The 17570-nt window shown below is 44.3% G+C and overlaps 2 protein-coding genes and 1 non-coding gene across 4 annotated transcripts in view; 1 reads left to right on the plus strand and 2 right to left on the minus strand.

Annotated features, from left to right (window-relative positions):
- Positions 1-5: 5 nt before the first annotated feature.
- On the minus strand, positions 6-1133 carry MTCP1 (mature T cell proliferation 1). The gene is made up of 4 exons (XM_065901301.1): positions 1029-1133; positions 739-909; positions 606-657; positions 6-514 (listed from the first exon to the last, which is right to left on the minus strand). The coding sequence occupies exons 1-3, from the start codon at positions 1131-1133 to the stop codon at positions 610-612; spliced, it is 324 nt and encodes a 107-aa protein (XP_065757373.1). The 3' UTR covers positions 6-514; positions 606-609.
- Positions 1134-7502: 6369 nt separating this feature from the next.
- Positions 7503-17570, plus strand: part of BRCC3 (BRCA1/BRCA2-containing complex subunit 3) — a 73781-nt gene continuing 63713 nt past the window's right edge. For both annotated transcript variants that reach the window (XM_065900786.1, XM_065900788.1), the window contains exons 1-4: positions 7503-7625; positions 8309-8325; positions 9049-9103; positions 14969-15088. In XM_065900786.1, the coding sequence (XP_065756858.1) occupies positions 7503-7625; positions 8309-8325; positions 9049-9103; positions 14969-15088 (315 nt within the window). The remainder of the gene's footprint in view (positions 7626-8308; positions 8326-9048; positions 9104-14968; positions 15089-17570) is intronic.
- Positions 9647-9719, minus strand: TRNAG-CCC (transfer RNA glycine (anticodon CCC)). Its single transcript has one exon. It is a non-coding gene; the product is annotated as a tRNA-Gly (tRNA).

Consider the following 17570-nt stretch of genomic DNA (forward strand, 5'->3'; position numbering starts at 1 on the left):
AGGTCAGTACTGGGATGGGAAACACTGGAGCAAAACCTAGGATATTTACAGGATGGGAGAAGGAAAGGCAGGTGAATTGCTGCAGGGCAAATAAGCGACAAATAGATGTTGATGCTGCTAGGAGCTGCTCTCTTCTCTCTAAATCAGTACCAAGTCCTTGGTGATCAGGGCATCTGTTCTGTAGCAGGTGCTGACTTTTGTGGGATTCATCAGATCCCAGTTCCAGCTGATGATGTCCATTAACGGTTCTATGGCAATTTCCAAAGGAGTCAATTTCAAGTTACGTATCCTAACTAAGTGCTTTTGTTGACTTGCTTTCTGCCTGCATAACCCTTTCTCTGCAGTTCCACTTTCGGTGTTCTTCATGACCCTTCCTAAACTTCTGTGTTCTTGAGCAGTTTTTCAACCCACTCCCTCCCCACAGGCCCACAGGTGGGTGCACTGCAGTGGTGGATGACGTGATTGCCATATACTGAACAGAACAGAGGGGCATATCTTCCTAGAATCCCAGCACCTGGAAAAAAAAGATCATTAAAATCACCACAATCGAATAGGGTGAAAAAGAAGAAGGTGGGTGGGGACAGGGGAGAAAAAGAAATACATACCAGATTAATCATCAGGCAAAAGCTTAAGCAACAGCTCCTGTACTCCCCTGACCTGTCAGAAAAAGAAAAGTTTATAGAGTACTCTGTTATAAGAGTCCCAGTACAATGAAAAATTATTAAGCAACATGTGTACCATTAAATGATGCTGGATCTGCCACAAGCGAGAGTTGTTATCCATGTAGCGCTCCTCGGGGTAGAGTTGCCACATGAGAGGTAGCTGGGAGGTGAGAAGGTGACTTGGCCTGGCTGCGTCACCTAAAGGAACCTGAACTTGCTGAACTCGTGCCCTTAGGAAACTCGTCTCCTAATGGAAAGAAACGATCAAAAATAAAACCAAAGACTTCAGGATATTGAGACTGGTTAGAAACCAAGTTGCTTGAAAGCAAAAATCAAGAAAGAAATAAACAAAATGTAAACAGTTACCTCTTCCAGGACGGCCACCCACGTGCGCTGGTGTTCGTCGCGGTAGATACCCTCTTGGTGAACCCAGAGGTGATCGGGTGGAGCCCCCACATCCTCTCCTGCCATCCTGGGCTTTGGATTCCAATTCTAGCCCTGCTTTTCTCCACCTAAGCCTGCAGCACCCGCGCACAGGACACAGGTGTGACTTTTTGGGTTGGAATGAACTCACCAATGAGCAAGGTGACCTGGTACTAGCAACCACCAACTAGAAGCAAACCTCACCTATGTCTATCTGCACAGCCTAAACAGAACTGAGGATGTCTGAAGCTCCCTGGCAGACACTGAAGTGACACTCAGGCAGAACCCTGGGTGATGCTGCTGACTGCGAAGCACTCAAGAATTCTGCTAGGTGAGGGGTTCCGTGGAAATGTGGGCCTAGCGCTACAGGAAGCCGGGCAGTGGTCTCACAGTCTTTGCATTCAGCAAGCAGCATCTGACAAAATGCAGTGAGCAACGGAATATGCACAGGAGTGCGCATAAGGGCACACTTATTTGGGCAGGAAAGCAGTATAACAGACACATGCATGCCATATTCTCCAGGTAAAAGCCCCTTCCAAGCAGTTTCCATTTTAAAAGGTAAGACTGTGAAGGTCAAATCATGTAATGTGCATGGCTTTCTAAATTGAAATTAGAAGTTTGTTTTAAGGGCAAACGACCTATTTATCAGTTTGCTTAGAAAGGCTACTTATAATGGCTAGGCGTTTCCAGAAGGGAGTTTTCATTTTAGGGAAAATACTTATGGTCGCATCGTTGCAACAGACCCTGGGGATCATGATGATTCAGAGCTGAGAGACAGCAAGTGATAGTCACCCATCTGGGTCCTTGTTTCACTTTAATAATGCTTCAGGATGTCACAGGAGCCCATTTTTCCATAGACGCGTGGGTTTAAATTCTGTTTTCCCAAGTCAGAAGGTCAGAAAAGCCCATCTGCCCTTTGGGAGGTGTAAAGGAAGCACACCTCTGGGCAAACTCTTTCCATAACGCAGACTCAGCTCCGACCCCATAAGGATCCTCTGCCCAGGTCTGGGTCTCATTCAGGGCCTCACAACAACTTGAGCTGCATTTTACAGGAATGAACCTTTTGGAGCCAGCTTACAGCGTCGCAGCGTGCTTTCACTGGGTGTCTATGTTGGGCAGAGTGCAGACACGGCATTGGGGGATCTGCTCCAAAAAACAGAGGCCTCCTATTCCCGTTAGGCGGCCTTTAGGTAAGAGAGGGACTGCAGCACAACTTGGGAGGTTGTTAAACCCTCAAATGAGATTGTCAAGAGGAAACGAGATGCCAGAACACAGGATGATGCCAGAAAGAAGAACTAATTGAGCTGAACCAAGCCTTCTTTTCAAGAACAACAATCTGAGTCTGATTTGTTGTTGTTTTTCTTTAACATTGCTGGTTTACCTTCCCTAAAAGGTAAGTGGAAAATATCTTCTATAGACTTAGGAAATGGTCTGATTGTAGCGAATAATTTATGAGCATCACACTTGCCTCGCCCATTGCACCCTGAGCGGACCTGACTCTGAGCCCATCGTAGCTTTTGTCTTACAGGGCTCTCTCATTTCAAACTCACCTAAAGCAGAACACCTTCTCCTAAACCAAATCCTGATTTCTCGCAGTGGCAACACAGCCTCTCCTGATCCTGCGGACTCAAAACTTGTGAGTTATCGTGGACTTCTTCCTCTTCTTCAGTTGGTGCGTCCCACCTGTCACCATTTCCAGCAAGCACCACTACCACTGTACTTGAGACCAACTTTCCCCCATACCAGGTTCATCATGTCTAGCGCCGTACCCTTGCTCTCGCTTTCCGCTCGCCTAACGCTCCTCCCCGGGCCTCTCTGCCTTTCTCAGTACTATTACCACAGAGGGCAGGTGCCTGCCTTCTTGATGAAAACTTCCTGCCTCTTATGAATACTGTAGCATTTACGTCTAAACTAAAACTCAGATTTGACCGCTAATTATAAATTGCTTCCCAGTCTGCTCTGCGCCCCCCCCCAGTACAGTGTTATAAGCACCTCAACAGAAGGAATAATACAGCACTGGACACCCTAAGCCTCAAATACTAGTCAAACAGTGTTCCTGTGAGTGGATGGATACGTATGCTGAGTAGAGAGGGGAGGCAAAGGCCACACGAGCGTGGGTAGGGAGTGACCCTCTGGGTCTGTTATATAGCTATACATTCTGCTCTGCGCCCCCCCCCCCCAGTACAGTGTTATAAGCACCTCAACAGAAGATATAATACAGCACTGGACACCCTAAGCCTCAAATACTAGTCAAACAGTGTTCCTGTGAGTGGATGGATACGTATGCTGAGTAGAGAGGGGAGGCAAAGGCCACACGAGCGTGGGTAGGGAGTGACCCTCTGGGTCTGTTATATAGCTATACATTCTGCTCTGCGCCCCCCGCCCCCAGTACAGTGTTATAAGCACCTCAACAGAAGGAATAATACAGCACTGGACACCCTAAGCCTCAAATACTAGTCAAACAGTGTTCCTGTGAGTGGATGGATACGTATGCTGAGTAGAGAGGGGAGGCAAAGGCCACACGAGCATGGGTAGGGAGTGACCCTCTGGGTCTGTTATATAGCTATACATTCTGCTCTGCGCCCCCCCCAGTACAGTGTTATAAGCACCTCAACAGAAGGAATAATACAGCACTGGACACCCTAAGCCTCAAATACTAGTCAAACAGTGTTCCTGTGAGTGGATGGATACGTATGCTGAGTAGAGAGGGGAGGCAAAGGCCACACGAGCGTGGGTAGGGAGTGACCCTCTGGGTCTGTTATATAGCTATACATTATTTTGTTCAAAGCCATTTTTTTCCATTTAGCAGATACAACTGTTCTGCCTCTCTTTCTCCCCAAGATTTTGGAAAGGAGAGATAAAAATAAAACCCAATAAATACTAATGTCAAAATAAAATATATTAAAGTCTGAATTTTGAGTACAAAAGAAACACGTGCCCCCCCCTCAAAGTAGAAACCAAATGTTAAAGGTTTTAGGACCATCTCAACTTCACAGATAGGTCCTAGCAACAACTAATACGTTGACACATTGACATTTAAATCTGTTTTGAATGAAAAGCAAAATTTTACTGGTTACATCGACATTAAAAGGAAATAATTCCACTGGCATAGAGGGCAAACAAATTGGATGCTCTGAGTTAGTAAGAATCACTACAAAGAGGCCTATGAGTCACTACAAAATATTCTCAGAAGAAAGGCAGCGTGGTGTGCTGCTGTGACCTGAAGGACAACATGCTGGGCATCAGCAGGATGAACCTGGGACAAACGCCAGCACACAACCCTGGACTTGCATGCGCTACCAGAGACAGCATGAAGGCCCAGCGAAAGGCAACTGCAGTGATCAAGGGACTGAGAAGCTGCCCTGTGAGCACGAATCAAGAGCCTCAGCAGAGAAAAGCCAAGGCTCAGTGAGAGGGATTAAGATCAAAGCCACAAAATCGCAGGTTGTATGAATGGAATACAGTTTCCCTAAAAGTGATCCTTGGAACACTTGCCCCTACTTTTTCCTTGGTCAAATAAGTTTGGGAATCTTGTAGAATCGTAAAGAACATAAGTACAGTAAAACCTCTGGCAAGTTATGCAGTAAAGAAACTTTATTTTAACATTCCCCAAATTTATTTGACTAGAGAACATTCTCCTCCATATGACAGTTGTGCACAAAATTCAGGACCCCTTGAACCAAGATGAATCTCTGAAAACCTCGAGATAAACTTAGGTACAATGTGCAATACAAAACACAGAACATAAACCTGTTCCACTCAACTGAAGGAATACTGCCAGCTGCAAATTCAAATGGATTCAAAAAAGTGTTTATAGGGAATTCCCTGGCGGTCCAGTGGTTAGGACTCCGTGGTCCCACTGCAGGGGGCACAGGTTCGATCCCTGGTCGGGGAACTAGATCCTGCACGCCGCACGGCGCGGCCAAAAAAAAAGAAGTATTTATATACCTTTATTACCCATGAATGCACTAAAAAAGATTGTCCCCGTGGGGGTTACCTTGATGCCACGGCCAGGGACCACACTGGCCTAGACAGAATATTTCTTAATAAGGCAGTTTGTGAACTATGTCTTAAGTAGGATAGACCACACAGAAGGGCTTGCTTAGGTAGGTAATGCAAGTAAAACCATTATTTTTCATTTACAGAATGAATCATTTTTGTCTTTTAAAAGAAGTATAATTTGGTTTAATTTCCAGGTGTTTGAACAGTTTTTAAACATGAATCAGTTGAATACACTTACTTTATTTGAAGTCGATTAATAAACTCATCTACTTACAATGGGTGAAGTTACCAAGCCCTGGAGTCAGCCCGGCCTGTGTATGAATGCTGATTTTGCCACTTACTAGCTCTGTGACCTCGGATAAGTTACACTCTCTACACTCCAGTTTTCTAAGATGTCAAATGAGAATTAAAGAACAAATTAATTATAACTGTCAGCACTTACCTAGCACTTCCTACATGTTTATATATTGACTCTTTTAATCTTCACAGTCACCCATTAGATGGATACTATTATTACCCCCACTTAAAGATGAGGGAAGTAAGGCACAGAGAAGTTAGCTAACTTGCATGAGGTAACACAGCTAGGAAGTTGCAGAGGCTGATTCCAATTGGGGCAGTTTACACACACAAGGTATACAAATGCTTAGTAGAGTGTCTAGCACATGATAAGCTTGCCATAAATGTTAATAGTTTTTTTTCTACTCCAATTAAACTTTAGAGCTGTAAAATGCAGCCATGAGCATTATAAAAGGTAGAGAATATCATTGTGGGATATGAGATTGACTAACACCAACCATAGACAAAAGGTGTTTTTCTTCTCGAAGCTGCCTAAAAGTGCTTATAAACGCAAGATGTCCCATCACAAAACATAAAAATAACAACAGCCATACTTGCACCATCAGCGCAGGGCATACTAGCCGCGAATAGCCATTGAAAACAATATATGCTGTAAAATTGAAGCTTAAGAGAAAAATTAGATGGGTCCAGTGTAATTGCACACATGAAATTTCGCCCCAGCTTCATCATTATCAAAATTAATCATGGAAGGATGTGCAATATGATTCTTAAACATTAGGTAAAAATGGAGGTTGCTGGCATGGATGTTCCAGATAGTTCCACTGGACGTGGGCCCTATTTGTGGGGAGATCGGGGTTGGAACTGACTTGGGAGAAAAGAGCAAAGCATCAACACCTCCTCCAGCAGCACCCTGGGCATGTTCCCTTTCCAGTACTGCCCTGTCCGCCTGTCTCCCAACTACACATGGAACAGAGAAGCAGATCAAACCCACAGAGGCACTGACTGGCCGTGGCGGCAGCACGGCATAGATTTTTCTTTGGTTTTGAATCGTTCCCAGAATCCGCGTGTAATTCCTAGCCTCGGGAGTGGGAGATGTGTACTGTCCCCTATTGCACGTTTATCACACCTCAAAAGAAAATTACTTTTACATATAATTTCACCAGGTCTGATATCACCGAGACAAGGCGAGCTGAGGAAACTTGTGCATATCTGCTGCGATCTGCGATACATCCGACCTCGAACAGAAACTTCAGTTCCCCTTTCCCCTTCCCTGTATCGAACAAATAAATACCTAAAAGCCTTTGGAGAAAGTAGCAGCCGCCAAGCTTAGGAGTGATACTTTTTCAGACACAGTATAACACTGTTTCTGCCAAGAGGTTACTCACATGAATATAGTGTTTCTTGGGCTAATTATCCGCCTCGAGAGCAGCGAGGCTACAACTTCAGGTCACCCACCCCGGGCCACTCAAGCCGGGATCGGGACGTGAGCCCGGGGCGAGCCGAGGGGCATTCCGGGCCGAGGTCACCGAACCGAAGTTACGGGGCGCGGGCCGGCCACCGGAAGTGGTCCAGGGAAAGAGAGTGGTCCCAAATTCAGGGCCCCTAACTTGGAAACAAAACAAAATAAAAGAAAACCTTAACTCAGGACCGAATTTCAAAAGAGCGTCCCTTGGGCTCGAAAGGCCGGCGCGCGCGGCGATGCCGCCTGAGGGAGGTCCCCGGAGCGTGTAGGCCGCGCACGGCTCTTCTCGGCGGGCGGGCAAAATGGGCGCCGGCGCTCAGGAGGCGCCGGCCCGGCCGTCCGGGCGCTCCTCACAGACCACGTCCGCCCGCGGCCCGAGAGCGCCGCCTCCCTGCCGCCCCCCGCGCCCGGCCCGACGTCCAGACCGCGGCCGGCCACCGCCCTCTGCCCCGACGGCCACGCCTGCCCCAACCGGCGCGGGCGTTTCCCAGGTGCCGCCGGGCCGGCCCCGCCCCCGCGTCCCAAGCTCCGCCCCCGCGCGCCCGCCCGCCCCGCCCCGCGCCCCAGGCCCCGCCCCCACGGAACCCAAGCGCCGGAGCAGCCGGTTGGCCAGGCCCGAGTGGGCCCGAGGCGGACGTGAGCAGGGCCAGATCAAGATGGCGGTGCAGGTGGTGCAGGCGGTGCAGGCGGTTCATCTGGAGTCGGATGCTTTCCTAGTTTGTCTCAACCACGCTCTGAGCACAGAGAAGGAGGAGGTGATGGGGCTGTGCATAGGGGAGGTAAGTCATCCAGTAAGCCCGGCCGGAACCCTGCTGAGCAGTCCCACCGTGTCCCCTGGTTGGGTGTTGCCAGCGCCCAGGGCTGCGGAGGCCACAGGCACTCCTGACTCAGATCCTTGGACGTATCCTTTGGATGGTCCTGTCGCCTGGCCCCCGTTTCCTCGCGTCACTTAAGGCTTCTTTACCCTTCCGCAAGCCACCAGCGATCCTCCTAAGCCTCGGGGAGTGGGGGGGAGGGATGGAAGGCTCACTTTTTCTTGTAGTCTGTGGCTTTTCTTTAGATCTGGAGTTATAAACCCATTGACCAAAACTGCAAGTCAGATCAGAAAGACGATCTTTTATAATGAGGACATCAGTGTATCAGGAAGCAGCTGACCACGATTAGGGCCCCTAGCCTCGCCTCCGCTCTTCCCTCTAGGAATCATTTTGAGGGTTAGGTTCCAAATAACCCAAGACAGGTGAGGGTTTCCAAGAATCCCAAGTTTCCACTGCGTTAAATATTGCAGAGGGGTGAAAGAGGATGAGGAAATAGAGCTTACTTGTTGGCAATCCGAAGTAAGAATTCTCCAGTCTTTCATGCCGGTGTACAGGAACACATAACCTAATTTTCATATTATCTGCATCCATGTACATCTAATACACTTAATGTGATCAATAATGTTTTCTGCTCTTTCCCACTCTAGTTGAATGATGACCCAAGGTAAGACTATATTTCTTTACTCCTATCTTTTGATCTCTTTGTCATTGTTAACTCAAAATTATCACAACTTTCGCAATGTTTTGTACAGGTGGTATTTTAAGTTACCATTATGACTGTGGAGCTCCCTCAAGAACACAGTTTCAATTCCACCCCAACCCTGAAAGTTGCTTTCCACCTTGCTTTCTAGTAGGAGGATTTTCAGTTGAGATATGTATGATCCTATGTGAAAAATATGTTTGGGGGAGCCAAGATCATAAGTGAACCTGTGAAAGCTCTCTGTGGCAGATGATGTGCATATGAGGAGACATTTCCCCCTATTAATCCATTTCTCTATCTAAATTGTCAATGGCTTTCTGCCTCCCCCTGGTGGACCCTACAGTGATCTCAGAGATCCACAGCGGCTTGAATGCTTGAGGCGGTGAAAGCTTTGGTCTACCTTTATTTAAACGTCAGAGCACAGCAGTTTCTCCTTGTCAAACTCACCTCCTTAATACCCAGGATTATAGGACTTTAGCTTTGTCCATGAAAACTATGCACTCGCCACATATGTCTCAGAGTCCTTCTAACAGACATATGAGCACAGCTCTAGCCTCAGTTTACTTTCCCTCCTCTTCCTTTGTCTCTGCTGTTTCATTGCAAAAACTGCTATTCCTGTTACTTTGCTTTAATACCTTTTTATATTCCAAACCTCAGTTCCCTTTTTTTCTAATTTATCCCCAAAAGGAGTGACCCCAAATTTACATATACTGGAACTGATATGCGCACAGTTGCTGAAAAGGTACGTGTGCTATAGCTATAATTTTGCATGATGAAAACTTGCACTTGGGGAGGGATTTCTGTATTCTGTTTGATGATCTCAGCCAGGGTTAACCCAGTTCATGCAGACCCACGTTTGGCTGGGTGGGGTGTTCTCTCTAGGAAAAGCAGATGAAGAATCTACTCAGCAGGAATGGGACCTAATTTTCTATTCTTTCTAGCAAATTATTACTACTTGATCAGGATGAGTAACCACTGTCAGCTCTCCTCCTTGCTGTCCTCTGCGGGGTTTCTGGCCCTTCTCTCATCTTCCTTGAGACCTTGCTGGTTCACATCCTTGAGATCTGGTTCACATCATTGTTATCTTTTTATCCCAAGTCCCAGTATCTACTCAGGCAACCCCTCTCTGCTTATAGGCAACCTGTCTGCACTCCCGCCCTGCCTTTTCTTTCCTTTTTATTTCTTTAATATGTATTTATTTATTTGGCTGCACGGGTCTTAGTTGTGGCACGCATGATCTTCGTTGCTGCGTGTGGGATCTTTAGTTGCGGCATGTGGGACCTAGTTCCCTGACCAGGGATCGAACCCGGGCCCCCTGCATTGGGAGTGCAGAGTCTTAACCACTGGACCACCAGGGAAGTCCTCCTGCCCTGCCTTTTCTGGCATGCTCGAGCTTTTATGGTCGAGTATAATGCTTCTCAACCTAATTGTGGTGTAGGACCAGTTAATTTTTTCCCAACCTGTTGCAGACCAATGGTTTTGTAAAATACAATAAAAATAAATTATGTCCTCTTCTCCTACCGAGCAGACAATGGAGGTGATAAAAGCTATCAGGCAACAACTCCATCTAATTATTACCCCCATGTACAGTCTTCCCAAATCAAGGAAAGAAGTCCACTTCCCATCCAGAGCTGCAGCTTCTTCAAAGACCTTGCTTATCAAATATCTTGTCTCTCTTCTGAGTCTTCAACCTATTCCTGTCATCTGGCTTTTTTCCCTTAAAATACAACTGTGCTTAAATTACTCTCATTTTCAGAAAGGAAAGAAAAATAACTTCTCAATCCTGTACCTTCCTGTAGTGAACTGCTCTTGTATCCTTCCTTTAATAGTCAGACCTCTTAAAAGAATAGGCTGCAATCATTCCTTACTTACCTTCTCCGGTGAAAGCAACCACCCTGTAGTTTGCAGTTCTACCTCTCCAGCCACCTCCTCATTGCTCCATCAGTGGATTATTCCTTGGTGCTTATCTTACTTAATCTTTGTCCTCAGAACTCTGAACTCTCACAGGGTGTTTTGTTTTGTTTTGTTTTTGCTGTGTCTAGCATTCCTCCCCCCTCTCTCTCATCCTTTATGGAATCTTCCTCCTCTGCCTATGCATCAAATATTGGGATTCTCCAAGTTTCTGCCTTCACCTCCTCCTCTTCCCAGAATGTCTTCCTGGCCAGCCTTACCTCCCCTATGGCTTTACCTGCAGCAGACATTGAGGTTAGACAGGTCTGTCTTCAAATACTTTCTCTGATACTTGTGTGACTTAGGACATGTTACTTAACATCTGTGAGCTTTGCTTTCTTTATCTGCAAAACAGGGATAATGACAGCCACCAGTTTCATAGAATTGTTGGGAGAGTTGGATCTGGGTAATGTGTGTAAAACACTCATCTGTAGAATGGGCATAACAGTAGTACCAACCTCACTGGGTCATGGGGAGAGTTAATTAAATTAATACACGAAAAGCACTTTCCAAGTGCCTGACGCATGACACTGGCCATTCTGACTTGTTGTTAATGGCCAGTAGGTGATGGTTAGTATGAGTTATCCCAAAGCTCCAGAACTTCATACTCCACTGCCTTCTGGACATCCACGTTTATCCAGACACGGGTATCTTAAACTAACGTGTTCAAAACTGAACCTTTCCTCTTCCTCAAACCCTCTCCTCCAGCATTTTTCCTGCCATAGTAGTTCCCATACCTGGCTGCACCTTGGAATCACTCAGTAATCTTTACAAAATCCTGATACTGACTCAGTTGGTATTTGGTGAGACCTGTGTGGCAGGAGTTTACAAAGCTCCCCAGGTGATTCTAATGTGCAGCCAGGTTTGGGAACCACTGCCTGCCATTCAGAACCATTAATGTAGATTGCTTTCCCGTTTGTTTCCAATGCACCATCCCAACAATTGCTACCCTAGTTGAGGTCCTTATCACTTCCTTTATGGAATACTGCATCAGCCTCTCCACTGGTCTCCTTGCCGTGAGTCTGTCTCACCTCTAGTCTTTTCTTCTGACTACTTAGGATGTGACCTTTTGAGAACATAAGTCTGCTTGGCTAACTCCTTATTCCTTGCAGTTCAGCCCAGGTGCCACCTGCCTCCTTGAAGGAACCTGTCCTGACCTGTAGGCTAGCTCCTTAAGCATATCTATTACAGTGCATATATGTTGTCTTAGAGTTGTTTACTTGTCTGTCTTCCTGGATGTGACTACTGTATCCTGTTTATCTTTGTATACTCAGGCCCTCATGTAGTGCCTCACATATAGTACATACTTGATAAATACATGTTGTATGATTAACATACATCCCCTACAGGAGGAAATGAGTGTTACCTGCCTGTGATCCATGGAGGGCCATGCCAGGGGGCACAGACTTTCTGTAAAGGGCAAGATGGTAAATGTTTAGCTTCGCGGGCCATACAGTTTCTACTGCAGTTCCTCAGCTCTGCCAGTGTAGTGCAACAGCAGCTACTGGAACATAAATGAATGAACATGGCCAGATTTGACCTGAGGGAGGCCAAGCAGGCCATAGTTTGCTGACCTTTGATCTGCACCAAGGCAGAAGAGCCAAAGGAACTGGGCTTTAGTACCTTAATTCCAAGACTGGAAAAGCGTAGGGACCAATCTAGCTCAGCTGTAATATCTAACTTCTAGTTTGACTATGACCATACCAGTCTGTTCCTCAAACCCTTCAGCTACCTGTGACTTTCAGGGACATCCATCAGTCCTTTGTGACTTTTATTTATGCTTGTTTCATTTTGTTTATGATCTGTTCCTGGGCTCGTCTCACCACCCTATCCTGAACTTCTTTTACGCATTCCTCTTAGGCACTGAAACTTTCTCTGAGAAAGAGAAAATTCATGCTGGGCATCAACTCCTACTAAAGTATATTCCCAGTCTTAATGATGTAATTTTATTTTTCAAGAGTCCATGTCCTCATCTTGAATTCTATGTCAATTTGTACCTGCAAATTAGATATTAAACTTCATGAGTTCAGCAACCTTATCTTCTAATTAATGTTGGCATGCCATATCTTTTTCCATCCTTTTATTTTTAGCCTTTCTGTGTACTAATATTTTCAAGGGTGTCTCTTATTAGCAGCATATAGTTTAAAAAATCCAATCTGATAACCTTTTTAATTGGACTATTTAGTCCAATTACATTTAATGTAATTATATATGTATATATCCCCCACACATATACATATATATGTTATAGCTGTCATATTTTTGCTTTCTATTTGACCCACTTCTCTGTTTTGTCTTTTTCTCCTTTCTTGACTTCTTTTGGACTCATCAGTATATTTTATTATTCTCCTTTGATCCTCCATTAATCAGTTATAACATTTTTTACTCTCCTTTTAGTCGTTATCCTACATATTACAATATGCATTCTTAATTTGTTAGTCTAATACAAATTACTATTTTTACCATTTCACTGATAGTACTAGAACTTTAGAACATTTAAATTTCATTTGCATCCTCCCACCTTTTGGATTATTGTTTTCATGCATTTTAATTATTTGGATATTTTAAGCCCCACATGACATTGTTTTTTGGGGGTTTTTTTGTTTTTGTTTTCTTTCTTAAAGGGCAGAGTGACTTTTTATTTATTTATTTTTGGCTGCATCGGGCCTTAGTTGCGGCACATGAGTTCTTCATTTCGGCATGCTGGCTGTCTAGTTGTGGCACACGGGGTCAGTAGTTGTGGTGTGCGGGCTTAGTTGCCCTGCGGCACGTGGGATCTTAGTTTCCCAACCAGAGATGGAACCTGCTTCCCCTGCACCGGAAGGCAGATTCTTAACCACTGGACCACTAGGGAAGTCCCCCCACATGACATTGTTATTACTGTTTTGTACAGTTAGCATTACATTTGTATTTACTCACATATTTTACCCTTTACAGTGTTCTTCATTCCTTCTTTCATATCTGGGATTTTACTTTCTCTTTTTAGTATTTTCTGTGCTGATAATGATCTCTCAATTTTTTGCATGTGAAAACGTCTTTATTTTACTTTCATTTTTGAGGGATGTGTTCTCATTCAGAGAACTCTTCATAGAATTCTTGGTTGGCAGATCTTTTCTTTTTGCACTCTGACACGTCACCCATTCTCTTTATGCTTTGATTGTTTCTGTTCAAAAGTCAGCTCTTTGTCTTGTTGCTCCTTGGAAGGTCAAGTGTCTTTCTGTCTGCTTTTGATTTTCCTTATTGTATACTCTGTGCCTGCCAGACACGTGTGTGTATTATAAGAAAAGCTGTATGTGAGGGTAGAATGATTCATTCTTTACAGGATGAGCAAGGAATTCAAAGTCTATGAAAGAGTTCATGAGGTGAAAAAGGCATGAAAGGGAAGCACATTTGAAGCTCAGCAGCCACACGTGCCTCATGGCTGCTGTGTTGCACAGCGTAGGTCTATAGGTTACTTCAAAATCTCGTCTCAGATCTCACCCTTGTCCGGGCAACGTCTGGCAATGCCATACCCACCTTTTCTCCTGAAACTCTTGAACAACTTCATTATTCTGGTTTTGACTGCTGTCTTCCTTCCTGGCTCCTCTTACTGTACCCCATCCTATACCATGGGTATCCCCCTGGATTCACCCTGGACCTCTGCTCCCCCTCCCCACACTATTCCTTGCCTTTATTTACATCCTCTCATCTCAGTTCAGCTCATCTGAAAACACCCTCATCTTTCCTCCTTCTTGATCCTTTCTAAACTTGGATCTGCCTCCTCTGTTCTACCTAGTTTCAACCCTGAAACTTCAGAGTCATCCTTGACAGTTTCCTGTCCTGTATCACCCATGGTCCGTAAGCTACCAAATCTCGTGGATCCTTGCTTCTTAATGAATCTCAAGTCTGTTTCTTCCATCTCTGACATACACTTAGTCCAGCGCTTCATGGTCAAGCTCTCTGAAATAATGTCCTTCCTTCTAGGTCATCCTGCAGATCGTGGCTTGGCATTTGAGACCTTGCATGTTTTCACTCTAACCTTCTTTCTTAGCCTTACTGCCTGCCATTCCACCTCAAGTTCTGTACTACCTAAATGAGTTGGCCAATTTGTCTCCCAAACACGTCATTCGCATCTATTTGGCATCTACAGAAATTCTATCTATGTGTGCGTGTGTGCGTACACACACACACACACACACATACACACACGACGATCAGGAAATAGATAACACTCGTCTGCCTTTTCTGTAAAGATTTTTTTCCAATCTAAGAGACTCCTTTCCTCTGGGCTCCTGCAGCATTTATTTACTGCGTTATTTTAGTGTAGTTTCGTGTATGATTCTTGCTGTGCAACCACACGTTAGCATTTTGAGCACTTGGATTGTCAGCACTCTGACTTGTATTCCTGCACATAGTTGGAAATCAAATGATTGTTAGTTGATCATTGCAAAAGTCCTCCCTTGATCTAAACATTAGCCTTTATATTTTTGTTTTGAAATGTATATACTGAGGTCGGATGTCTTTTATTTGAAACGTTCTGTTATTCATGAGAAAAAATGCCTGTTTTCTAAGATGGAAACTTTAACCTGATAATGTAATACGATGCAGTCCCGTAATTGCAGGGAGAGATGTTATTCGAGAGAGACAGAAGTAAACGTTTCTGTGGATTTTCCTTTAGGTTGACACCGTCAGAATTGTTCACATTCATTCTGTCATCATCTTGCGGCGTTCTGATAAGAGGAAGGATCGAGTGGAAATTTCTCCAGAGCAGCTGTCTGCAGCCTCGACAGAGGCAGAGATATCCTTACTGGTCGATGAGAAGCTTTTATGTGCTTTGAGGCTTCCAGGTTCCTCCGTTTGCTGCTTAAGCAGATTTCACAGCTTTTCTTCCTAGTGACTCTTTCCCAGTTTTCGTATTTACCCCTTAGATCCAGTTGCTTGGTTAATCAGCATTTCTCTCCATTTCTCTTTTTGAGTGGCTTTTATTGGAAGAACTGGACATTTCTAACATTTCTGCTCTTAAATGCCAAAAGATCCCAGGGTCCAATACTATGACAGTGAACTCTCTGGGGAGTCCCTGTCTCCTTCCTCTCCACTCCCCTCTGCCCCGTCTATCCCATCCCCCCGCCCCCACAGTTTTTGTAATATCATTTAGCTTCTAGGCCTTTCACTATCTTGGTCTCTCTCCTTTGGAGATTCTCTTTTGAGGCTGCCTCTCAAAAAAATGCAGTGCTGAGAACTGAATGTAATATTCCATGTTAAATATAACCAAAGAGCGATCAGTTGGGACATTTGCTTCCTATGATCTGGACTCCATACCTCAACTGTAACAAATTAAACTTGCATCAGCGGTTTTAGTAATTTATCATCCTTTCAGATTAAGTTAATCTTGTAGTCAATTAAAAAGTAACTTTTAAAAGTAGAAAACATGCATGGTACAAACTTTAAAAGGTACAAAAAAGTATACAAAGTAAGTATTTCTCTCTAGCCTCTGTGCCCCAATTCCCCCACCATCCCTCCCTGGACATAACCAGGGGTATCAGGTTTTCATGTGTCCTTATGGATGAATTCTGTGCATATGGAAACATATAAGAATATTTTCTTTTTTAAAAAGTATTTAATACATATGGTAGCTATGACATTACCTAACAGTGTATCTAGAGATTTGTCCACATTACTATATAGAGATGTCTCATTCTTATGACTACATAATACAGCCCTGGATGGCTGTGCTGTCCTCATGCAGATGTTTAGGTTATTTGCAGTCTTTTACTGACAGTGCTGCAGCAAATAACCTTGGACGTTGCATTTCACAAATGTGTGCGTGTATCTGTAGAATCAATTCCTAGATGTGAAATTGCCGGGGCAAAGGTTATATGGACTTGCGCCTGTAGCAGTTTGACCAGTTTACCCTCTAGCCATGTGCAAGAGTATCTGTTTCCCCACACCCTTCTAAACGTTGTATGTTATCAAAGTTTTGCTTTTGTGCTGCGAGGCCCTGGTAAATCAAAGTTTTTGGTTGTTGCCAACCTGATTGGCAAAAAATTGTATCTTCTTTCTTGCAATTTTAATTAGCATTTTTCTTGTGAGTAAATTTGATCAGCTTTTAATTTTTAGGAGTCATTTGTATTTTTCTCTGAATTATATGGTTATTTCCTTTGCCCGTTTTTCTATTGATTTGGAAATATTTTTCTTAATAATTTATAGTTTATGTTAAGAAAGCTAGCCTTTTGTGATAAGGATAGTGATTTTTGTCAGCTTTTTCACGGTATGTGTGTGTTTTTCCCCAATCAAATTGTTCTTGTTGCACTTTTATATAATCATATATATCAGTCTCCTCTTATGATGTGTACCTTTTGCATCTTTTTTTAAACTCTTTAGTTTGAAATAATTATAGATTCATGGAAAGTTGCAAAAATAGTATGGGAAGGTCCCTGTACCTTTACACAGTTTCCCCCAAAGGTTACATGTTACATAACTTACGGTTCAATATGGAAACCAGGAAATTGACATTAATGTGTGTAGTTCTATGCCATTTTGTCATATGTGTAGAGATATATATATATAAAAAAACACCACAGCAGTCAAGGTGCAGAACTGTTCCATTACCGTAAAGATCTGCCTCAAGCTTCCCCTGGATAGTCACCCTCACCCTGCACACCTCAAACCATGGGAGCCATGAATCTGTTCTCTGTCTCCTCACTATAGGTTGGATTTTCCCAATTCTCTGCACACCTGGTAATTTTAGATTGGATGCCAGCATTATGATTTTCCCCTGGGGGCTGGATATCTTTGTATTCCTAGACATATTTTTTTAGCTTTGTTCTGGGATGCTGTTAGGTTACCAGGGACAGTTAGATCCTATTGATACTTGTTTGAAGGTTTGCTGCGTGGGACCGGAGGAGCTTTCAGTGTAGGAGTCATTTTTTCCCCACACTGCTGAGGCGAGTGCCTTCTGAGCCTCCTGCCCAAGGCCGCCTGAAATTATTAGATTTGCATTCTGGCCAGTGGCCAGCCCCCAGTCCCTGTCCTGCTTGAGTGCTGGGCAGAGTTACCTTCCATCCTTTCGGGTGGTCCTTTCCCTCGCCTTAGCTGAAGAAATGGGCTTAGGGAAGTTAAGTAACTTCTCTTGGCATTTGAAATTAAAAAAAAATATATTTAAAAAGTTTTTGTTGTTGTTGTTGGCTGTGCCACGCAGCATATAGGGTCTTAGTTCCCCAACCAGGGATGGAACCTGTGCCTCCTGCCGTGGAAGTGTGGAGTCCTAACCACTGAACCGC

This window comes from Phocoena phocoena, chromosome X (genome assembly GCF_963924675.1).
Source record: "Phocoena phocoena chromosome X, mPhoPho1.1, whole genome shotgun sequence".
Lineage (NCBI taxonomy): Eukaryota > Metazoa > Chordata > Mammalia > Artiodactyla > Phocoenidae > Phocoena > Phocoena phocoena.